This window comes from Vipera ursinii, assembly GCF_947247035.1.
Source record: "Vipera ursinii genome assembly, chromosome: 3".
Classification (NCBI taxonomy): Eukaryota; Metazoa; Chordata; class Lepidosauria; order Squamata; family Viperidae; genus Vipera; species Vipera ursinii.
Window position 1 is genome coordinate 117,976,877 of NC_139516.1, and position 24,803 is coordinate 118,001,679.

General features: G+C 41.9%; 1 protein-coding gene across 6 annotated transcripts in view; it reads left to right on the plus strand.

The window, feature by feature from the left end:
• Window positions 1-3,930: 3,930 nt before the first annotated feature.
• Window positions 3,931-24,803, plus strand: part of LOC310638238 (uncharacterized protein) — a 57,351-nt gene continuing 36,478 nt past the window's right edge. Inside the window, exons 1-7 of one of the 6 annotated variants that reach the window (XM_083359109.1) lie at window positions 3,931-3,971; window positions 5,397-5,489; window positions 8,669-8,846; window positions 11,723-11,757; window positions 12,640-13,467; window positions 15,952-16,132; window positions 22,239-22,386. In XM_083359109.1, the coding sequence (XP_083215235.1) occupies window positions 8,754-8,846; window positions 11,723-11,757; window positions 12,640-13,467; window positions 15,952-16,132; window positions 22,239-22,386 (1,285 nt within the window). In that variant the 5' untranslated portion in view covers window positions 3,931-3,971; window positions 5,397-5,489; window positions 8,669-8,753. Of the gene's footprint in view, window positions 3,972-4,133; window positions 4,153-4,192; window positions 4,624-5,396; window positions 5,490-8,668; window positions 8,847-11,722; window positions 11,758-12,639; window positions 13,468-15,951; window positions 16,133-22,238; window positions 22,387-24,803 lie in introns of those variants that run through there. The other 5 variants (XM_083359111.1, XM_083359112.1, XM_083359108.1 and 2 more) reach the window with 5 other exon arrangements.

Consider the following 24,803-nt stretch of genomic DNA (forward strand, 5'->3'; position numbering starts at 1 on the left):
CCTCCTAAATCTACCCAGTACCTGTTCCAGCCGCTCTACTAACATTTCCTCATCTTTTCCAGCTATCAGGACATCATCAAAGTAAGGGCATACTCCTGGTATGCCCTTTAAGGTCCTCTCCATCACTTCTTGGAAGATGCCTGGAGCTGCTGCAATACCAAATTGCAGTCTGTGGACTCGGAACGCCCCCTTGTGGGTAACAATTGTCTGTGCCTCTGCAGCCTCTTTAGAAACAGTCAACTGTAAGTACGCATGCGCCAAGTCTAGCTTGGCGAACATGGCGCCGTCCTGGATCGTGGCGAGGACCTGCTTCACCGTCGGGACCGGGTAAGCATGCTTTTTCATTCCAATGTTCAGGGTGGCCTTGTAGTCAGCACAGATTCTCACATCCCCATTGGGTTTGAGGGGTGTGACAATCGGCGTTTCCCACAAACCACCCTCAACAGGTTCTAATACCCCTTGGCCTACAAGCCTGTCGAGCTCGGCCTCGATTTTTTCCTTCAGGGCGAAAGGCACCCTTCGGGCCTTAAGCCTGATTGGTTTTACAGAGGGGTCTAGGTTAAATTTAATTGGGGGCCCTTTGTACCTACCCAAAGACCCATCGAATACGTCTGCAAATTCATTGCAGACTGATTCGAGGGTCTTATTTTTAATTACTGCATTTATCCCCCCAATCCAAATGCCCAGGGCAGGGAACCAGTTAACCCCTATTAAGCTAGTCCTATGTCCCTCAGTAACTATTAATTCTAAAACCCCCTTAAATCCCTTAAATTTAACGCTAAGGCTGATCTTCCCTTTTATTTTTATGGGGCTTTTTTGGAAATCAGTTAATTGAATATTTGTTGAATTAAGTGGAATTTTCCTTCCACTTATTTGTTCGATCCTCTCAAGGGTTTCAGTGGAAATTATTGACACTGAAGCCCCTGAGTCTATTTCCATTCTGCAAGGGACCCCTTGCAGGTGGACTGTGATTTTTAATTTTCCTCCAGGAAAATTGTAACCTTTTCCCTGTCTCCTCCGGCTGACACGCGCCACCTCCCCTAGATTTGGAATTTTAACCCAGGGTTTAGGGGTCTCCTTGCCACTGAAACAAGGGGTTACCTTACCCTCGGCCCACACATCGACTTCGTGAAGGCGGTTGTCACGAACACGGCTCCTACAGATGGCCTGGATGTGGCCGGTCTTGCCACATGCCCTGCACTTTGCGGTACGGAATCGGCAAGAGGCGCGGGGATGGTTGCCTCCGCAGCTGCCACACCGGTTCTGGTTGTCCATGTCGCGCGGTCTGGTTGTGGTGTCCCGCCAAGGTCGTTGTGTCGCCGTCGCTTGTCTTTGCGGAGTTGCGGGTTGTTGACGACGGGCAGGTTCGGGCCCTTCACTTCTGGGTTGTCTTGGCGCCAATTTTCCGAACCGCCTGGAGATTTCAGCTATATCTTCTTCCCACTGCTGGTCCGCCTCCCCGCAGTCCACATAGCCCTCTTGATTGATCTCGGACGCCGCTGCCATGCTGCTGCGGGGGGGGGTCGCGATACCCGGTGGACTCGTACGTTAGAAGTTCGTCGATCACTTCCTGCAGATCGCCAGTGGGTTTGGCGATTATTCTGTTTTGAAGCTGCTCATCACGCAAGCCCAGTACTACTCGGTCCCGAATTCTTATTTCTAAATTATCGTATTTACATCGTACTGCGGCTTCCCTGACGGCAGCGACAAATTTTTGTATGGATTCTCCAGGTCTCTGGTTTCTCTTCTCAAAGATGCGCCGCCAGAATAGTTCGGACCTCCTTGGTGTAAAGTGGACCTTTAGTTTGGCTAGGAGGTCGGCGTAAGGCACGCTTGAGACTGGTTGCGGTTGACACAGTCCGACAGCGATTCTGTAGACCGGTGTGCCACAAATCGTCAATAGCGCTGCCGCTTTTTTACGGTCGTCTGTGATTCCATTCACTAACAGGAACCCTTCGACTTGTCCTATGTATTCTTCCCAATCCTCGGGAAAGTTTGGGTCGAATTCCTTCAATGACCCAATTTGCGCCATTCGGAGAATTTTCTTTTCTGCCGCGGCCGCTCGGTTGACTGTGACTCGTTCTGACTCTGCCGCCTTAGCACGGCGATTCCGCCAATTCTCTGGTCTTCTGTCTATCCCACCCTCGTCGCCAATTGTTTAGTTCTGATAGACGAAGACTCAGAGTAGTTTAACAATGAACGAGTTTATTGAATACACAAAGTCAACTGTCAACTGTCAAATGTTGCAACCTTTTATAGGGGTAGTGTTTGAACTGTAACCAATCAATGGAGCTTATTTTCCCGCTCCTAGGTTATTGCAACCAATGATTGCACCTGGATTTCCCGCTCAAAACCCTGCTATTCTGCAATCAGCTAATTCCCTTATTAATAACTATTTACATACACAACACATCAGGTTGGAGAAATCTACTTCAGAGTAAACATATTTTAAAATATTAAACTGAAAATGTCTTACTTTTGTCTGAAGACATAATTTTACATAAAATTACACATCACTTCATGAAATAGTAATTTCATCTTCATACATTAAACATATCCTTCAATCTGTAATACTGGGGAACTACCTAGTTACTCAGCAGAGAATGTTCTTCTAGTATGTTTGACATTCATTATGCTTATGGGACAAAACAAACTGTCCAACTTTATGAAGTATTAGAATGTGATGAACAGGTTTCAAAATATTAACCGGTTTTTATGTACATGATTGGGGCAAGAGCTGTCCAATGTTCACATCAAACTGTTAATGAAGATGTACTGATTCACACTCTGCTAAGACAACCTATAGACACTGATAAGTTAGAAAAGCAAATTTATTTCTACTTCCCTTGGTTTCTCAGCGAGGCATCTCTGGGCACTACTGCATCCTCAAGGCTGATGAGACCACAGCTCACAGAAGCAAAATCTACAAATAGCCGGGGCTGTCTTTAGGCTTGATGTGTGGTGTTTTTTTTTTATCACTTTCAGAACAGAAACACATTTTCTGTTTTGTATTTTATTTCAGAGAAATGCACATTATCTATGAAAGCCCTGTGGTATAGTGGCTAATTGTACCAACCAGCAGTGCAATCAACCTATTTCAGAACATTCTCACTTGGAAAGTTATCATGCTTCTTTCTCTCCTGAATTTTGCATTTGAAGGTACATGATTTTGATCACCTTGGAGAGCCTAGGTCACGGGTAGGCAACCTCGGCTCTTTTATGACTCATGGACTTCAACTCCCAGAATTCCTGAGTCAGCTATGCTGACTCAGGAATTCTGGGAGTTGAAGTCCATGTGTCATAAAAGAGCCGAGGTTGCCTACCCCTGGCCTAGGTTCTATGGCTGAATGTGCTCTCTGGGTCCACAAATGCGGCCCGTTATTTCTCCTTCAATTCCTTCAGAGATAGGGCCCTGTGAAACATTTTTTGAGCGTACTGTACAACGCTGTTTACAGCAGCCTGCCTGACGGCACCGTGGCCTCCAGCCTCCATTTCGTGCCAACGCTCTCTCCGTTCTTCCCTTCCAACAAAAAGCACCGCGTTGTGATGCAAAACACTTTTGAAGAAAGGCGTCACTGCCTGCCGTTTCGAGCCCGGAGCTCCACCGTCCGAATGAATCTCGCGCAACGTCCCAACAGGCCCTCCGCTTTCATTTCCGCTTCGGGATAAACCAGGGGGGTCTTCAAACTTGGCCCTTTTCTGACTTGTGGACTTCAACTCCCAGAATTCCTGGGAGAGGAATTCTGGGAGTTGAAGTCCACAAGTCAGAAAAGGGCCAAGTTTGAAGACCCCCTGGGATAAACAAACTAAAGGGAGATTATTGTTCGTACGACTCTCGGTTTCAGGACAGCGACGGAAGTAGAGGCAGGGATCGGTTTCCTGTGTCCGATGGACAAATCAGGACCCAGTGACGCCCAAAGAGGTGGCGCCTTCCTTCTCTTCCGTTGCGAGCTGCTCCAGGGATTCCACAGGTGGCTGGGCGTTCTGGTTAGGGAGGGCGGCTCCTCCTCGCCTTTGGAGACGAGGTGGATCGGGTGGGGTGGGGTGGGGGAAAGGGGAAGGGACGCTTTCGTCTTATTTTCTATCTCTCGCTCACCTCCTAGCCATGATTCATGATATTTACAGCTGCCCGGGACATTATGTACTTGTAGGGTAAGCCTGGGGGAAGGGAATTATTGGGAGGAGCTGCGGGAAGGCGTTAGGCAGGGAGACAGTGGAGGAAGAAAGTAGCGATGATCTCTTTCCCACCTTCTCCACCCCGGTGCTAAAAAGGAATTTGGGTGCACCCGGAAAATGACATTGTCGGCGGGATCTAGGCGGATCTTTGGAAAGGAGTCTACTAGCTGTTGCTGGAGTCTTTGTCTTCTAAACCCGCTCCGTAGTGATCTTGCTGGAACGGAAGGTTTGCTTCTCCAGGAAAGCTAATCGGTATTAGGAAGTTAGCCCAGGGAGCGGTAGCTTCTCTTCCTTTCACAGCCAAGAGCCGGCAAACGTTTCTTCCAAGATTTGGAATCGCAGGAGAAAAATAACTCAATTTGGAACTTTTCGGCATATGGTAAACGCCAAGAGAAATACAAACAGGTTGAATGGATTTTCGGTCTGGCCAGCAAGATCCAGTGTTACGTATGCTAACTAAATCATAATCAAAGCATTAATATATATCCAATATGTGTGCACAAGACAGATAGAGATCTTAGCAGGGCCGTTATTTTACTCTTGGAACCTATCCTTGTGTCTCCAGAGTTATCCTTTGTGTGTTTGGGAATCATTATTTTAGCTAGAGTGTTATTTTTGTATTTCTAACATCAATGGTTCATGTCCCACTGGAGGTTATTGGGTCTCAAGTGGTTGTTATTAAACCAGATATTTATTTTGTGATGCACTCTCAGATATACTGGTAGTACTACTAGGTTTTAGTCCCAGGGCTAACATTCTTCTTTTCACCCCAACCCGTGTTGTAAGCAAAATATGTTATGATCTTGTTAAGCAGATTTTCTTTAAATTAGCATGAGTAATAATAATTTTCAATGGCAGAATTCTAAAATGCTATCTGAACATAAAATTAGTAAACAAATGCAAAACATCAGCTTAAGAACCTTTAAACTTGAGGGCTATCTATTATGGATGCCTACGGCTTGTACAGAGAATTATCCCATCTCCTTTCTGAGGTGAAGTAGGTTCAGTCTTCTAATACACACATGTTGAAAGCAAAAAATGACCAGTGAAAGATTGACGAGGCCCATCTTCTTTCATCTCCCTTACCTGTATATACCAAATGTTTGATGACCTATAAACAATTGCTGAGGAGTATAAATGGGATGTGCTGTTGCATTTGTTAACATCTGGCTCACAGAGTGGGGAAAAAAAGCTCCAATTCTAAATATATTTCTTTATAGATCAGAAAATTGGGGACCTGATTTGACTGTGTTTTTTATCTTCATTGAAAATTCCCTAAAGGGCTCCATTGCTACCAAGTTATATATAAAAAGGTGGGATTAATAATATATGCTATATATAAAAAAGATAAAGTAGCTTGCTTATTGTTATGTGAAAGATATTTGTTGGACAATCTGTGACTGAAAAGATCTTAGTGTAAGAACAGGCTGACCTTAATGGTGGGCAAATCTAAAATTAACAAATTTCTAGTTTTCCAGCACCTGCCAGTGGCTTCTTACTGTATATGGCAATGGAAAAGGTATAGTACACATGGCAGGAACCATAAACCAAGACATTCACAATCTATTGAGAACAGCTCAGTGTATAATGATGAAGGAAAAAGAAACTTAAGGTCTATGAATATAGGGTTGAAGAAACTCTGAGTACTGTATTTAATATTAGGAAGACAAAGGGGGATGTGATAGCATTCTTCATTTTAAAAGCAAGATCTGTTTTATATTTGTTCAGATATCAGGGTATGGGAAAAGTTTTAAGTTACAGAAGTGAAGAGTTCAGTTGAATGCTGAAACACCCCTAACAATAAGATCAGTTTGACACTGCAAACAATTACCAGGGAGGTGGTGGGATTCCCTTCGTTGGATCTTGTCAGATAGATACTGAGGAGACATCTATTGCAGATACTTTAATTTAGATTTTGTCCATAATAGGGTGCTGGTTTCAATAGTTTCCCTCTATGTAATACAATGATACAGAAGTTGTCTTAAAGAGATTAAATTAGTTGGAAAAGGGAGAATGTATTTATATATGTGTATTCATTAGACTTAAAGGGCGCATCCATTGCAAATGACTCTGAGCAAGATATATCTTCATAGGTTATGTTAAAAATAAAAACAAAAACAAAGCATAGTGATATAGATTCTTATTAAGTATTATGGATGATTGAACACTGTCAAAGGGTAATCCTTTAACTCAAAATCTAAAACTTAACATGAAATTATTTCGAACTATACCATTGAATTGACTTAGAAAAATGAGAAATCCTTTTGGTGCTATCATTTTCCAGTGATGACTGAAAATTCTGAAATGTGCTTATTGGGAAGATACATCCATACATTTTTGTGCAACAAAAAATCTTTTATTGATCTAAAAACTAATATCTTAAGATTAGAACTTCTGATATTATAAGGGCAGTATCAAAATCATACTTAATACATTGGTGTTATGTAGCAAATTATGGGGATATATTCAGAATAACGTATTTTAAAATTCAGGTTTTTACTACCAAGTGACTTATTTTCATAATATCTTTTTATTATTTAGGTTTACAAATAGGGCCTGTTCTTCACTTGGATTGCCAGTAAAATAGCTTCTGTGCAGGGGTAGGAAACAAAAGTACAGTTACTTAGCTATACAAAGCAGATTTGCTTTGATGTGATATATAAGGTCTATTTTTATTTATTTGAAGTATTTAGAACCCAAAGCAATCCAGTTTTGCAGTGCATGATTTTTCTTTTGACTTAAATCCATTTGCTGGAATCTAATGTTCTTTTTGGGGGGGGGGAATGGTTCTGTGATGGAATGGGCACCTAGAAAAGCAGTGGAGATGAATTTTGGCAGTATAGAGCTTTCCCTAGGACAGGGGTAGGCAACCTCGGCTCTTTTATAGCTGAGTCAGGAATTCTGGGAGTTGAAGTCCATGAATCATAAAAGAGCCGAGGTTGCCTACCCCTGCCCTAGGAGGAGGCAGTAAATTTCATCAGAGAGAGGCCCAAATTAAGAGACACGGCAGTTCTGAGTTGGAGGGGGGAGGGACGAAGAGGTTTAGGGTAATTACACCCTAGATATCTCGAATAGGTTAGAAGGTTATAGTTTCAGTATGGCAAGTTTCTACAGTCCATTAGATGCAAGCAAATAAAGGATTAGATTTACTGTGTCATTCTTGGGCTTGGGTCTGATAGCTGCTGCTGTTTGGAAAAAGGTTTCCAGTTGGGATTTAAATCTGGCTGTCTTACAATACAGTATGCAGGCAGCATAAACGGTGACTGGTGTCTCAAGAGATGCTACTATCTTCCTGTGTTAAAATAGCTACACCTGGTATTAGGTATTTTCTAGGCCTAATTCAAAATGTTTACTATATGTGTAGGAAACCTTTCATGTCTTGCAAATTGCCTGTGCAATCTGACTGACTACGTGGTTTTTTTTCATAGTCTATGGAATCAGGGCTCCAGTTGGTTCTCTTGCTACAGTTTAGGAGGGACTTAGATATTTCTGATTGTTTCTGAAATATTTTAGACATTTTAATTGGACTTATAATTTGACAGCAATATTTTATTGTAAATATAAGATGCCCACTTAGATTTGATTAGCAGGTTCTGCACAGAGCAGAGGATTGGACTAATTAACCATCTCTATGATTCCATATATATAGGTCCATTAAAAATCCAAATAAAGTTGGTAGCTTCTTAATTATTGTTTCAGACAACTCACCTGATACATTAAAGTCCCGTCACTGATAAAAGGCCAATTGAATATGGGGGTAATATAAAATTGTAAGGGAAACAAAATAATGATCACCAAAGTATGCATTGTTGGAGATCCCAAGAATAAACAGATCTGTCCATGCAGTAGCTACAAAAGTATTTAGCTAAGTATTAAAATACTATACCATGACCTTAGTCTTTTGAATATTCCAATATTTCTACGGGATTTTAAGGTGCTAAACATATGGAAGTTCAATTATTTTTGGTACAGATAAGATGCCCCAAGTAATGAGTGGATTGCCAATGTTCTATTTGGATTAAAATGAAGATCCCCATGAATCATACAGTGATGAATGATGGGTAATTCTGAGAAAGTTGTACATGAAAGCTGTCACTGCCAAAATGGTTTTATTTAAACTTGGTACTTTTTGTATTGATTATTTTTAATTATATCTTGATTCTGTTAAAATGGTTTTTATATTGTTGGCTATGAACTTGATATTAGCTACCCGGAGTTACATATTTAATATGAATAACTGTATACTCTCTCTCTCTCTCTCTCTCTCTGTGTGTGTGTGTGTGTGTATATATATATATATATATATATATATATATATATATATATATATATATATATATATATATATATATATATTCCATATTGCAACATTTTGCTAAAGATTCCATTTGTTTATTATTAATATGTATTAATGTAACCTAATATACACAAAGCTATACATTTTCTGATTATTTTCTGCTTTTTACTGCTCTAATTCTCAAATTATTTTTAGGTGTATGGCCTGGCAAAGATAGATAATGAACCTCATATCAGGAATTTTACGCATATAGGAGGTCCAATCTTATATTTATGGTGTTATGAATATACCATTGCACCAAATCTCTGTAATTCCAGCCCAAGATGTTACTTTTTCCAGAGTTTCTAAGAAGAAAGCCAAGAGGAAAGAACAGGTATGGTCATTTCTTTCCCCAATTAGGAGTCTCAGCTTTAACTGAAGAGAATTGGAAAAACATAACTTTTCAATCAAAATGTTTCCATATGGAACTGCCTCTTAAGAGTTTTGACTTTTTAAATAAATACTTTCTATATTCCTCAAGAAGCCTATTGCAAGAGGAAGTTCAGAAAATATTTAAGCTGTTACTGGGGAAAAAAACTTGAAACCTCTCAGCAAACAGTTGATCAGTAATAACCAGTATATTTATTGCCAGGAATTATATATTTTTTGTCCTCTTAAGAATCTCATGGGGAGTGATAGTTGAAATCATGGAAGGTGAAGACTGAGATTTTCAGCCTATTTGTGTGTGCAAGAGCTCTTTTGGGAATAGTAGGGTAGGAAAATAGATATATTAAATTTTTAGCAGTTACAAAAAGAGATCTGTAGACTACTAAAACAGTATATGATGATGAATAATCTTCCATGTGATTTTATTAATTGCTAACAGAAAAGAAATATTAAGTGCATTTAGCAGTTGCCTTATCTCTTATCTTATTGTACACATGTTGTACTCTGACAATAAAGGTTGATTTGATTTGATTTGATTTATTGTTTAGTCTACAGATGGCCAGTTTTTTACATGAGTATCAAAGTGATGTGTGCTGAAGCATCAAGAAATAGAGAAATAAAGACTGTGTAGTCTAATCTGGGTTAGGTTGCACATGGGTTCTTCTCATTTTTCTCTATGACACAGGACACTTGTATAAGTCTAACTTGCTACTTCGTAGAATATTCTTGAAAAATATCCATTTCTGCATATTTATATCACATGTATAAATAATTTATCTTCTGTCTGCATAGACCTCCTTATTTTTGACTGGTTCTACTCCTACACTAGTTCTACAGGTAGTCCTCGAGTTACGAGTGTAATGGAGCCTGCCCATTCCACATGTAACTAGAAAACTCGTAGAGTGAATCTCGTTTGAGGTACAAGATCACCCCCTTGCTCATTAAAACTCACACGGCTTGTTAAGCGAATATGAGGTATCTCAGAATAGGGAAGGCCATGGAGGGCCTAGTGCTGGAACAAGCCCCCAAGGCCTCCCCAACTCACTAAAATGCCACATGCTTCCCCCTCGCTTCCTGCTTTGCTGAACTCACCTGGAAAAGATCCATCTCCTCACTGCCATGGTTCCTGCTGCTGCCCAGATTTGAGGCTGGGAAAAGCTTCTGCGCACTCCATGGAGCCTGAATTGGGCTGTGTGGGGTGCACGGAAGCCTCCCCTAGCTTTAGATCCAAGCCGCAGTAGCCTGGAAAAGGCCTTCAGAACCTGGATCGGGCTGTAGGGGGGTATGGAAGCCTCCCCTGGCCTTAGATCTGGGCTGCAGTGGCCTGGAAAAGGCCTCTGGAGCCCCGATCCAGCCTTTGGAGGCACGTGGAAGCATCCCCCAGCTTCAGTTCTGTTCTCTGTTGCAGAGAACAGAGGCCTAAAGTTCCATGAGATCACGTGAGATCTCGCCCCACTGATCTTGCGTGATGTTGTGTTATTTTAGGCCTCCATTCTCTGTGAACACACCAAAGGCCTGGGGCAGCCAAGAAGAGCCACTGCGGTCGCTTGTAAGGGTGAACGAGTGCCGTGGTGCTGCAATATTCGTAACTTCGGGACTTGCTCGTAAGCACTAGGGGGCGCTCATCACGTAACTTTGAACGAGCGTTAAGTGAACGCTCGTAACTTGGGGATTACCTGTACTGTGCTCTTGTCACCAACTATGTTGCTTCATTGGATTGAGGTCAATTTAGAATCCACATGTCCAGAAATCCAGTGTTGGAGTTTTCATGACTCTGCTAAGTCTTGCCTCCCATTCTAAACCGCAGTTATTTATAAGGAGTGGCAGTTCTTATTCCCAGAGTTAGCTCACTCAGACGTAAGGCAATCACTTTTGCCTCAGTGGTAATTAAGTATATGGAAATTTAATGGAAAAATAATATAGAATGTGTAAAAATTCATAACAAAATTTTTGAGTCAGTAAGACAGCAGTTTTTGAGTAATGCATGTTAGCCATTCATGTATTTCCGTCCACGATTGATTGGGAGGGGGTGGTATTATATGTAAGTATAAGCAGTGATAATTAGATGCTGACAATTTCCTTTCAGAAACAGGAATATGGGGGACTAATTCATTTTAAGTCTGGTTGCAATTTTTGTTGTGCTATGTGCCATTCTAGTGATGCTCTGCCACTACTGTGGTAAGGTTACCTGAATTCCTTACTTGCACCTTCAAGAACATGTCACAAGCAACAGCCTATAGGAGCAAGAGAAAGAAAAGTTGCAGACGGGCATTTAACTTGAACGAGTGTTCTAAGAGCTAATAGTTTTTAAAAACTCAAGTACTAAAAATTAAAAAATACAATTAAAGTACATTGAAGTGAAGAGAAAAATCTGCCTGTAAATGACATATTGGTTCCCGGATATCTACTTAATTATTTCATATAATTCTTAAATAGGATGAGAGATCAATTGAGCCCAAAGGAACTAATCTGCAGGCCAATTGGTTTAAGTGGTTAAAAGTAGTTTCTATATCAAAGACTTATTTTGCGCATAATTATTATTTGGAAGCTTAAGGAGATCAGCCACATCAGGAGAGGGGCCATTTCAGGACTTAAAAACTGCCTAGGAAAAACCCACCAACTGTAATTGTTTCCTCTATAGATCATTGGCAGAATTCTGTTCAAAGTAAACATCCCCAATTTAAATGTTTTTGAGCAATGGCTTGTTTTTTTATTGAAATTGGGAGGGCTAACTACAGATTTCCTGATAAAACCATTTTTTTGTTATTGTTTTTGTAGCCTTCTAATTCAACCTCTTTTCCTGCTCTTTGTGGCTTTTCTCAGGCATCTGCTATACCAACCAATCAGGACACTTGCAGGTGAAATATTAACTCTGTCATTGCACTAAAACTGATGACGGTGTCACGGTGTCAGAAGTTATGCTATCTTACAGCTGATGATCCAGGAAATCTTGCAGGGCGAATAACAGTTGGTCTTCCAATAAGTAGCCACTTTTCCTATGTTTTCAAATTGCCGTATTGAAATGTATTAGAAATCATAATATTAGATTTTTGTACAATGCCTAGTTTTTTCCCCATAGCAATAGCTCTGTAAGATGAGCTGAGAGAGAATGCCTGGCCTAAGATCAGGGAACTTCCACAGTGGACTAGAATGTGGATCTCCATCAGTCCATCACTTGAACCACTGCACCACAAAACATTTTGGATTCTAAATAGCTGTTCCAACTACAGCAGAAGTGTTTTGAGCTCAAATGGAAAGGAATATCACCAGAACATTTCTCACAAAAATTGGAACAACTCATTTGGAGTTTGAAACATAATGTTTCAAATGTACTTAAGTTGCCTATCAACAAATGTAGACCTTTTTGGTCAGGGAATACTTAATAATACAAGAAATAAAAATAAAATGACTACACATACATTAATGATATTGTGCCAGTTCCCAATATGGAGGTGGAATGGGGCATGGGTGTGGGGAGCATATTTGATGGTCCCTTTTTTTTCCCCCAAGAGCCCATAGTAGCTAGAAAAGAGCACATAGGTCAACAAATCCTGTCTAGCCATGCTATATGCACATACATGTTTAAATGATATTGACATGTAATGCATTGTGGCACATGGATTTTTTTTTTATGTTTGTTATTTGCTTTCCTCATACTGGCTGAAAATGTCATTTCTTCAACAAATTGTATGTGCTCTTTTTTAATGTTTTGTTCTTTTATTCCATTGTTCTGCATGCAGTTCCAGTGCAGTGTGTTCTGAATGTTGTCATCCCCGCCCAGTGCAATCTGCTGTTATCTTGAAAAATCTTGTCTGCCAGAATGCGCTGACTCCACGGGCCACTGTGACAGTAGCCTGTCAGAATACGGTGCAGATTTCCAAGGCCAGCTCCCAGGGCCATGAACTTGTCTATGCTCTCAAGTCTAAGAATGAAAAATCCAGCCATGCTCTGAAATTCTCCAAGTCTCTCAGTGATATGGATCAGAAGGCTCAGAGTACAGTTGGCAGATTTAGCTACGCGGAACGAACGTGTTCAGAAGGCAGACTTGCCCAAATGCAAGAGCAGTGTTTAAGACTTAATGTATGTCATAAGGAGAAGAAACCATTCAACTTAAGGCCCTTCACTGTTAGCAATTCTAGACTTTCATATTTCTGGTCACTCTCGACCAATTACTCAAGCACTTCTCTGGCTACTGACACTCATAGCGCTGTACGTATTCCTCTCCTGGAGGATAAGTATGGCAGTGAAAGCTCCCAGAGTAAAGATTTGTTGCAGTACCTTTTCTCCTTCTCTCATAGTTCCAGGTCAAGCAGTCATGAACTGGATAACAAGTCAACCTGTCTCTGGCCAGAGAAATCATCCAGTGGTATGCTGGAGAGCACAGGTTTCTGTTCAGATGACACGGGAGATGATGATGTCTTTGAGGACAATTCTGTGAGGCTGAAAATTACAGCACTGCGGGCACCGCTCTGCTCGGCTGAAAAGGATAGTGATCTAGACTGCCCTTCCCAATTGTCAGAAAATTTCCCTCCGCTTTCCCCTGTGTCTGTATCTGGGGATGTCTGCAGGTTGGTTTATGCCAAGTCATTTTCCCTGCCCCCTCTCAAGTGTATGGTAACTTGCTCTGCTCTCTTCATTTTCGCAGTCATTCACTTCAGTTCACACTGAGCTTTCTTTCTTTCTTTCTTTCTTTCTTTCTTTCTTTCTTTCTTTCTTTCTTTCTTTCTTTCTTTCTTTCTTTCTTTCTTTCTTTCTTTCTTTCTTTCTTTCTTTCTTTCTTTCATCCCATTTATATCCCGCCCTTCTCCGAAGACTCAGGGCGGCTTACAATCTAAGAAGCACAAATCAATGTGCTTCGCAATAGCCTTCATTCTATGTATATGCCTGCTTATTAGGGCTTTCGGCCCCCCCTCCCCCAAGCGGCATTTTTACAAAGTCAGCTTATTGCCCCCAACAATCTGGGTCCTCGTTTTACCTACCTCGGAAGGACGGAAGGCTGAGTCAACCTTGAGCCTGGTGGGACTCGAACCTGCGCTAATTGCAGGCAGCTGGTGTTACTTAAGGAGGCATTAGCCCACTGTTCCACCAAGGCTCTTCTTCTGAACTTGTCGACTTTTTTTAATATACAAATATTTTGGACTTTTTTCCCCTGATGTCATGCTAATCATGTGTTTCCTACATGTTTTCCATTTGCTGTGTGTATAGGAGATAAGGATGTTAAGAGTGAGGAAGGGAGTTGTGTTTTCTTTCTTCCTGCAAGCTTTTTAAACCTACTACTTATCTCTGAGAAATATGTAGTGCTTCACAGCTTGGAACAACTGGGTTGCTTGCCCCTGAAACACAACTCAACTTCCAAGCACTCTTCAGGGCCTAATTGTCTTTTCACCTTTGTGCACATCTCTTTCTTTTCCAAAACTAGCCTCTCCTGTTTCAGGTTAATCCTCAACCAGGACAGGTACCCTGCTTGTCTGCAGTTGCCATCATCTCCCAGAATTCTGAGGTTCTAGAGCACGGGTCGGCAACCCGCGGCTCCGGAGCCGCATGCGGCTCTTGGAGCCGTCTCCTGCGGCTCCCAGTCGCCCGGTGCGCGCGCACCACTCCGAACGGGAGGAGGTGCGCGCGCACAACTCCAAAGGTTTGGAGAGCTGCACGCGCACCTCTCGGAATAGGCGGAGGTGCGCGCGCACCACTCCGAACGGGAGAAGGTGCGCGCGCACAACTCCAAAGGTTTGGAGAGCTGTGCGCGCACCTTGCGGAATAGGCAAAGGTGTGCGCGCACCACTCCGAATGGGAAGAGGTGCGCATGCACCACTCCAAAGGTTTGGAGAGCTGCGTGCGCACCTCTCGGAACGGGCAGCGGCGGTACCCGTTTGGAGACCTGCTGGTGCCGGTTTGGAAAGCTGCTGCGGCTCGCAGCAGCTTTCCAAACCGGCACCAGCAGGTCTCCAAACGGGTGTTCGGGCGGAGGTGCGCACGCACCTCTCCAAAGGTTTGGAGAGGTGCACGCGCACCTCCGCCCGAACACCCGTTTGGAGACCTGCTGGTGTTTGGGCGGAGGTGCGGTTTGGAGACCTGCTGGTGCTGGTTTAGAAAGCTGCCGCGGCAGCTTTCTAAACCGGCACCAGCAGGTCTCCAAACGGGTGTTCAGGCAGCAGTTTGGAGGTCCCGGGGGTGGCTCCGGCGGTTCCCGGGCTGAAGGCGGCGCCGCAACCCAGCGCCCGTTACCACGGAGACCCGTCGCCGCTGGCGTGCAGGTGCGTCCACATAAAAAAAGTGGAACCATGCGCGTGTATCCACGCATGTGCATGCGCAAAAACAAAATGTTTTGTGCATGCGCAAAATATTTTGTTTTATGCGCATGCGTGGATGCATGCGCGCGGCTCCCACTTTTTTATGTGTGATGGAACCGGTTCCCAGTGGCTCTTGCTTTTTCAGGTTGCCGACCCCTGTTCTAGAGAAAGAGAGTGGTACTGATATAAAAGTTTCCACAGAAAAGGACTTCCCTTGTACCCACAATCTTCTTTCAGAGGCCACCCATGCATCTCACTGAATTTTCCAAAATGTTGCTAGTGTAATTCTGCTATCCCAAAATAGTGTAATGTTGCTATCCCACAATTATGAATATCCATTTAACCTTTTCTGAAACTTCTGGTCCTGGGGATTTGTGGTTTAGTATGGAATCATGGCTACACTAAACCTGTGCCAGAGATTTGTGCGAAAAGTCTTAAGCAAGCTGAGATTGTTGCTTGCTTGTTACTTTTGTGGCAGGACATTTATAAAATGGCTATCCTAGAGATTCCAAGGAAAACATTTTAAACACATTTCCCTTCCATCAGCATTTTAAAATGTGAAAATTCAAATTTCATGTTACTGTAGATTATAATAGTGATTTAAAATTACCAATTATTTTAATTATTTCAGACTCTGATCACATGATCTCAGATCATTTATTCTTCTTTGATATTGTCCCTTTCTTCAACAAGAACATTTTTCTGGTTTGGACCATAGTTGTCCTTTCTTTTCCCTAATAAATTGCTATGTTCTTGTCATAGGATATGCCATTGTGAAGGAGATGATGAGAGCTCATTAATTACTCCCTGTCATTGCACAGGAAGCCTTAATTTTGTCCATCAAGCTTGTCTGCAGCAGTGGATCAAGAGCTCAAACACCCGTTGCTGTGAACTCTGCAAATATGAATTCATCATGGAGACCAAATTGAAACCTTTAAGAAAAGTAGGTCCTGGAATGATACTATAGAGTCAAACGTAATTATGAATGTCCTCTTTAGCACAGATTACTGCTATTTATACATTTAAACTTTAGATTACAATAGAAGTAGGCGCTGTTGTGAATCTTCACATTTTTTAAAAAAAATAAACCAATGTATTCTGAAGCAAAGTAGAACATAATTGGAGTCCCAAGGATATTCTTTTAAAAAAACATAAATAAGAGATAATAATTATCTCTGTTCATTGGAAAGATGACCATCTGCCCAGAAGAAAGAAGCAAGTTGGGATGGCAGCAACTGTGGGAAAATAAACAGTTTTGAGAGCAGTTATATCTATTGCCTCCAATAAATACGGTAGCTATTTTATGACTGGCCACATCACTGATGCACGAATTGGTAAATTGAAAAGAGCTATTGAGGAATGAGGTCCAGCCTAGTGTAGATAATTTCTGAGAGATAATCTTCTAGCCCTTGCTTAAAAAGAGAGAACACCCACTGTTTTTTATAGTAGTTGCTAACAGTTGTTAGACTGTTATTATAGCTAAAATATTTTTTCCAGTGTCAAGAGTTCTGCTTGCAATGAAAATCTTTTATTTCACATCCTGAGGCAGGAATGAAAAAGGATAATTTCTAAATTGTTTCTGCATGTTGTCATTTCTCTTCACATGAATGAAGTTATTTTTCCCAATTTCTTTTTCCAAGTCTAAATGTTTTCAGTTTAACATTTCATCATAAGATTTTGATTCCAGTTCCCTGATCATTTTCATTGTCTTTGAGTTGTTCCAGTTTATATAAATCCTTTTTAAAGTAAAAGTGCCCAGAATTTGGTACAATACTTGCATTGCCAACTGACCAGTATAGAATACTATGGACTTATTCCCTATCATCTGAAAACCATACTTCTGTTTATAATAGCATAACTTAGTATTTATCTTGCTCTTATTAAGTTTATACCATGGTTTTCCATTTAAAGTCATGAAGGTGGCTACACTTTACTGGTGACTTACACTCAGTTCAGCACTATTATCAAACAAAATAGTCTCCATGAATTCCTTGTTCTTTCCTGTGCATAATTTTTGAAATTGTTTTTGTTTAATCATTTTGTTTCTAATTTCTGTAGTGCTCAAGATTGTTTTGAATTTCATCTTCAAGAATATAAGCTATTTTGTTGTTGTTGTTGTTGTTAGCTGCAAAGTCGTGTCCGACCCATCGCGACCCTATGGACAATGTTCCTCCAGGCCTTCCTGTCCTCTACCATCTTCTGGAGTCCATTTAAGCTCACGCCTACTGCTTCAGTGACTCCATCCAGCCACCTCATTCTCTGTCGTCCCCTTCTTCTCTTGCCCTCAATCTTTCCCAGCATTAGGCTCTTCTCCAGTGAGTCCTTCCTTCTCATTAGGTGGCCAAAGTATTTGAGTTTTAGCTTCAGTATCTGGCCTTCTAAAGAGCAGTCAGGGTTGATCTCCTCTAGGACTGACTGGTTTGATTGCCTTGCAGTCCAAGGAACTCGCAGGAGTCTTCTCCAGCACCATAGTTCAAAGGCCTCAATTTTTTGGCACTCAGCCTTTTTTATGGTCTAACTTTCACTGCCATACATTGCAACTGGGAAGACCATAGCCTTGCCTATACGCACCTTTGTTGACAGGGTGATGTCTCTGCTGTTTAGTGTGCTGTCTAGATTTGTCCAGCTTCTGCCAACCTAGCAGTTCGAAAGCACATAAAAATGCAAGTAGAAAAATAGGGACCACTACGGTGGGAAGGTAACAGAGTTCCGTGCGCCTTTGGCGTCTAGTCATGCCGGCCACATGACCACAGAGACGTCCTTGGACAAGTGCTGGCTCTCCGGCTTTGAAACGGAGATGAGCACCGGCCCCTAGAGTTGGAAACTACTAGCATGCATGTGCGGGGGAACCTTTACCTGTACCTTTACTAGATTTGTCATGGCTTTCCTCCTGAGGAGCAAGCGTCTTTTAATTTCTTGGTTACAGTTCCCATCTGCAGTGATCTTGGAGCCCAGGAAAATAAAATCTGTCACTACCTCCATTTCTTCCCCATCTATTTGCCAGGAATTGAGAGGGCCGGATGCCATGGTTTTGGTTTTCTTAATGTTAAGTTTCAACCCAACTTTTACACTCTCCTTCTTCACCCGCAACAAGAGGCTCTTAGTTCTTCTTTACTTTCTTCCATTAGAGTGGTATAATCTGCATAAGCTATTTTTGTTGTTGTTGTTAGTTGCGAAGTCGTGTCCGACCCATTGCGACCCTATGGACAATGTTCCTCCAGGCCTTCCTGTCCTCTACCATCTTCTGGAGTCCATTTAAGCTCACGCCTACTGCTTCAGTGACTCCATCCAGCCACCTCATTCTCTGTCGTCCCCTTCTTCTATTGCCCTCAATCTTTCCCAGCATTAGGCTCTTCTCCAGTGAGTCCTTCCTTCTCATTAGATGGCCAAAGTATTTGAGTTTTAGCTTCAGGATCTGGCCTTCTAAAGAGCAGTCAGGATTGATCTCCTCTAGGACTGACCGGTTTGATCGCCTTGCAGTCCAAGGAACTCGCAGGAGTCTTCTCCAGCACCATAGTTCAAAGGCCTCAATTTTTTGGCACTCAGCCTTTTTTATGGTCTAACTTTCACTGCCATACATTGCAACTGGGAAGACCATAGCCTTGCCTGCAGTCCCCATCTGCAGTGATCTTGGAGCCCAGGAAAATAAAATCTGTCACTACCTCCATTTCTTCCCCATCTATTTGCCAGGAATTGAGAGGGCCAGATGCCATGATCTTGGTTTTCTTAATGTTTAGTTTCAACCGAAGTTTTGCACTCTCCTTCTTCACTCGCAACAAGAGGCTCTTTAGTTCCTCTTCACTTTCTGCCATTAGAGTGGTATCATCTGCATATCTTAGGTTGTTGATGTTTCTTCCGGCAATCTTAATTCCAACTTTTGATTCATCTAGCCCTGCCTTTCTCATGATGTGCTCTGCATATAAGTTAAATAGGCAAGGCGACAGTATACAGCCTTGCCGGACTCCTTTCCCAATTTTGAACCAATCAGTGGTTCCGTGTCCAGTTCTCACTGTTGCTTCTTGGCCCGCATATAGATTTCTCAAGAGACAAATAAGATGGTCTGGTATGCCCATCTCTTTAAGGACTTGCCAGAGTTTGTTATGATCCACGCAATCAAAGGCTTTAGCATAGTCAATGAAGCAGAAGTAGATGTTTTTCTGGAACTCTCTAGCTTTCTCCATGATCCAGCGTATGTTAGCAATTTGATCTCTAGTTCCTCTGCCTCTTCGAAATCCTGCCTGTACTTCTGGTAGTTCTCGATCCACATACTGCTGAAGTCTAGCTTGTAGAATTTTAAGCATAACTTTACTAGCATGAGAAATGAGTGCAATGGTGCGATAGTTTGAACATTCTTTGGCACTGCCTTTCTTTGGAATTGGAATGTAAACTGATCTTTTCCAATCCTGTGGCCACTGTTGAGTTTTCCAAATTTTCTGGCAAATTGAGTGTAGCACTTTTACTGCATCGTCTTTTAAGATTTTGAATAGCTCAGCTGGAATACTGTCACCTCCACTAGATTTGTTGTTGCTCAGCTTTTCTAAGGCCCACTTCACTTCACATTCTAGGATGTCTGGCTCGAGCTCAGTGACCACCTCATTGTGATTATCAGGGACATTAAGCTCATTCTTGTATAGTTCTTCTGTGTAATTTTGCCACCTCTTCTTAATATCTTCTGCCTCTGTTAGGTCCCTGCCATTTTGGTCCTTTATCATGTCCATTTTTGCATGAAACGTTCCCTTCATCTCTCCAATTTTCTTGAAAAGATCTCTGGTCCTCCCTATTCTATTGTTTTTTTCTATTTCTTTGCATTGTTCATTTAAGAAGGCATTCTTATCTCTTCTAGCTATTCTTTGGAATTCTGCATTTAATTGGGCATATCTTTTTCTCCCTTGCCTTTCGCTTCCCTCCTTTCCTCAGCTATTTGCAAAGCTTCCTCAGACAGCCATTTTGCTTTCTTGCATTTCTTTTTCTTTGGGATGGTTTTGGTTGCTACCTGTTGTACAATGTTGCAAACCTCTGTCCATAGTTCTTCAGGCACTCTGTCTATCAGATCTAATTCCTTAAATCTATTTGTCACCTCTACTGTATATTGAACAGGGATATGATTTAATTCAAACCTGACTGGCCTAGCACTTTTCCCTACTTTCTTTAATTTAAGCCTAAACTTTGCAACAAGAAGCTCATGGTCTGAGCCACAGTCAGCTCCTGGTCTTGTTTTTACTGACTGTATAGAGCTTCTCCATCTTTGGCTGCAGAGCATATAGTCAATCTGATTTCTGTGTTGACCGTCTGGTGATGTCCATGTGTAAAGCCGTCTCTTGGGTTGTTGGAAAAGAGTGTTTGCTATGACCATCGTATTCTCTTGACAAAATTCTATCAGCCTGTGCCCTGCTTCATTTTGTACTCCAAGGCCAAACTTGCCTGTTATTCCAGTTATCTTTTGGCTTCCTACTTTAGCATTCCAATCTCCCATGATGATAAGGACATCATTTTTGGGTGTTAGTTCTATAAGGTGCTGTAGGGCTTCATAGAACCGGTCAATTTCATCCTCTTCAGCACTGGTGGTTGGGGCATAGACTTGGACTACTGTGATATTGAATGGTTTGCCTTGGATTCAAACTGAGATCATTCTGTCATTTTGAGGGTTGTATCCCAGTATTGCTTTTCCTACTTTTTTATTGACTATGAAGGCTACTCCATTTCTTCTGAGGGATTCTTGCCCGCAGTAGTATACCTGATGGTCATCTGAATTAAATTCACCCATTCCTGTCCATTTTAGTTCGCTGATACCTAAGATGTCGATGTTTAGTCTTGTCATCTCTTGTTTGACCACGTCCAGCTTTCCTTGATTCATGGATCTTACATTCCAGGTTCCTATGGAGAAAGAATCTTTACAGCATCGGACTTTCCTTTCACCACCAGACATATCCACAGCTGAGCGTCCTTTCGGCTTTGGCCCAGTCGCTTCATTCTTTCTGGCGCTACTAGTACTAGCCCTCTGCTCTTCCCCAGTAGCATATTGGACGCCTTCCGACCTGAGGGGCTCATCTTCCAGCGTCATATCGTTTTGCCTTTTGGTACTGTCCATAGGGTTTTCATGGCAAAGATACTGGAGTGGTTTGCCATTTCCTTCTCCAGTGGATCACGTTTTGTCAGAACTCTCTGCTATGACCTTTCCGTCTTGGGTGGCCCTGCACGGCATAGCTCATAGCTTCATTGAATTACGCAAGCCCCTTCGCCACGACAAGGCAGTAATCCATGAAGGGGAAGCTATTTTACCTACCAAATATTATGTCTTCTGCAACTTTTATAAGCGTCTTTCCAAGTTAATAAGTATGGAAGAGTATAAAGCCCAGGAATGAATCTTGTGGCATTATATTCAATTTTCTCTCTAATTTTATGAAGGAACAATTTGATAAGAAGTAATCTTATCACAGTGAATATTAACTGTGGTTAGTAGATAGCTGCTTTTCATGATAGCTTTAAGCAATTCTGTATTAATAAATGTATGCAAATTAACTGTGAATTCTGCATTGCTAAGTTATTTATTTATAATTTGCATTTCTAAAGTTGGCACAAATCATTGGTGACTTTGGATAATGGACTAAATTGAAAACAAAGCTTTAAAACAAGCAGCAAAATAAAAGAAAGAGGATCATCCCAATAGAACAAAAAACATCCACTATAACCACCTTCTATAGGGAACTGCCATCCCATCTTAGCCTACAATCTGGGGAAAGAGCCAGCTCTTCAAAGCACATTGAAAAGACAGCAGGATCAGCGTGTTTTAAATCTGCAGAGAGATTAAGAGGGCAGGCATCATAATAGAGAAGGCATGCCACCCAAGTGCCCTCAGATGCCATTGGTTGATGGAAGAGTTTAATATAATACAGAACAGTGTATCATATCCATATATAAGCTGCATTAGCTTGCTTGATAATCTGCCATCAGGATCAAATTCAATAAAATAAAGGTTTCTGACTAGACAGCAAGTATCACTTGTTCTCTGAATAGAACTGAACACTTCTGTTTTCTGGATTTCTTCTTAGTGGGAGAAGCTGCAGATGACAGGCAGTGAGCAAAGAAAGATCATGTGCTCTGTAACTTTCCATATCATTGCTATCACTTGTGTGGTGTGGTCACTGTATGTCCTCATAGACCGGACTGCTGAAGAAATTAAACATGGGGAATCCACGGGTATGTTATTTTATTTTCTTTCTAACAAAAGGGAATACTTGAGCCATGATAAATTGGCCAAAATCAGGGAAACATTTTTATATGTTATACTTTCTTTTATCAGAATTGCTTTATGTTTATATTACATTGTATTCCTTTAATGAAAATGATGGCATCCCTGTTTTTCCTTCATTTTACTGTTTTTATTTTGCCACTTGGTTCTTTCATTTTGAAATTACGTAATATTGCTTTCAGAGTTAGTTATCAAACTACAGTGGGGGTTGCTCTTCAACCCCTTTTCCATGGCAATTTGGATACAAACTGAATATACTCGTCTTTGGAGCAGATTGAGGAATAGCAGATCAGAAGAGAAATGTTCACAAATACTTCCAGTTCTATTGACAAAAAAATATTAGTTACAAGCCATTTTGTCACATAAAACAAAGTTATGCATCTGGGGAGTCCTCTTAAGTCAAGAGTTTGCTAGATTAAGGAAGGATGTAGTATGGTACTGTATATTCTCTCCCTCAGTGAGGAAGGCTAATTCTTCCTCTCACCATTCCGACTGATCCTTTTTCTTCCCACTCAACCAGTAATTGGAAAGGAGAGCAAAAGTTAAAGCTATAGTGCGTGTGCCCCCCAAATAGTAAAAAGATCCCACTCCTCTTGTTCTCTGCATGGTCTTTTTCTGATTCAGCTTAGCTCACTAAGAGAGCCTTCCCATGTGGCAATTACAGGCCAAATTATTATTTCTCAGAACTTGTGTATGCTTCCTGCAAAAGGAACAAAACAGCTGAGTCCGATTTTCTAATCATATATGCAAAATCTGTGCCAAAATATAAGGGGATGGTAAGGGAAATGCTTTTTGCTGGTTTTGTGGTTGGTGTAAAACATACACGCCTGGATAACATTTAATTGAAGATGTCCAACTTAATCTGGTCTGTGGACCACATTGCCTACTTGTAAGATTGGCACTTGGATTTAGACTCACTGTTTGAATCGCAGTAGTTCAGAGTCAGAAACAAAGCACAAAACTATCTGCATTTTGTATATTCATCATTGTATATCAGACATGTCAAACACAAGGCCCGGGGGCTGGATCTGGCCCGCGAAGTGGTTTCATGTGGCCCGCGAAGCCATCCTGGAAACAGTGAGGGAACAGCCCCCACTGCCTTGGCCCTGGCCCAGAGACCCTCCTTCTGCCAGAGACCCTCAGATCTGTCCCACTCCTGCCCAGGCCCCCATAGGCACCCTTGATGCAAATGATGTAGAGCTGGCCACGCCCACCCAGTAGGCCATATGCACTCTAGTCACGCCCACCCAGTAGGCCATGCCCACCCTGGCCACGCCCACCCGGCCCCCTGAGGGCAACCGCAATGCTGATGCGGCCCTCAATGAAATTGAGTTTGACACCCCTGTTGTATATGATAAGAACTTTGAGATTGTTATAAATCATATAAAAAGTCTGAAAATGTCATACATACCCATTCTTTTTTCCGATTAACTATTATGAGGAGTAATAAGCAAAAATAAAAGGAAGGGAAAAGATAAAAAGGAAAGGAAGGAAAATAAGGGTGGTTGGCAGTGATCTCTTGAGAGATTTTAGCTGTTACCATGTACTCTGCTCTGCAGATAGCTGAATATGGGTGACTATTCTTGAGAACCGTCTCCAGGGATAAGCGGAGTGATATATTCCCCACAGTAATAGCTTTTACCTCAGCTTCCTGATCTCATTGTAAAGATGCTGTTGGATTTTGTGATGTGGTGAACTTCAGTCTCCAAGCCTAGGGGTATAATTTGGAATGGTTCCAGAATTCATAGCTTCAAAGATAACCAGAACTTTTCACAATAGTATTGGATTCAACCCATACAGAGGGGAGGACCCAGTGGGTCTAATTGGAGCAGGTGTCATGTGATTTGAAAGGGGAACATCTTATTGGTCATAAGATATTTTCTGATCAGCCTTCAGTTAGTTGTTACCTCTTATAGGATGATAAGATTGTGCACCTGAGGTATTGAATGGATCTGCTTAGTTTTCAGTAGTTGTGGGCTTTTCCCCAGATAGATCTATGCATGCCTGTATGTATGAGTAATAGCTGTATTACTCATTGATCTCTGAAAGATGCAACTTTTAAGTGCAATAGGTGAGACCCCTAAGACAGAGGTCCCCAAACCTCAGTCCGTGGATCCTTATTGGGCTGGACCCAGATGCCCTACGTACAGTCACCCATGCACTCGTTACCTCCCGTATAGACTACTGCAATGCTCTCTACATGGGGCTGCCCTTGAAAACCACCCGGAAGCTTCAACTGGTGCAGAGTGCAGCTGCACCAGTAGTGATGGGAGCACCCCGATACTCCCATATTACACCCCTCCTGCGTGAGCTGCATTGGCTACCGGTTGCTCTCCGGGTGAGATTTAAGGTGCTTAGGCCCGGG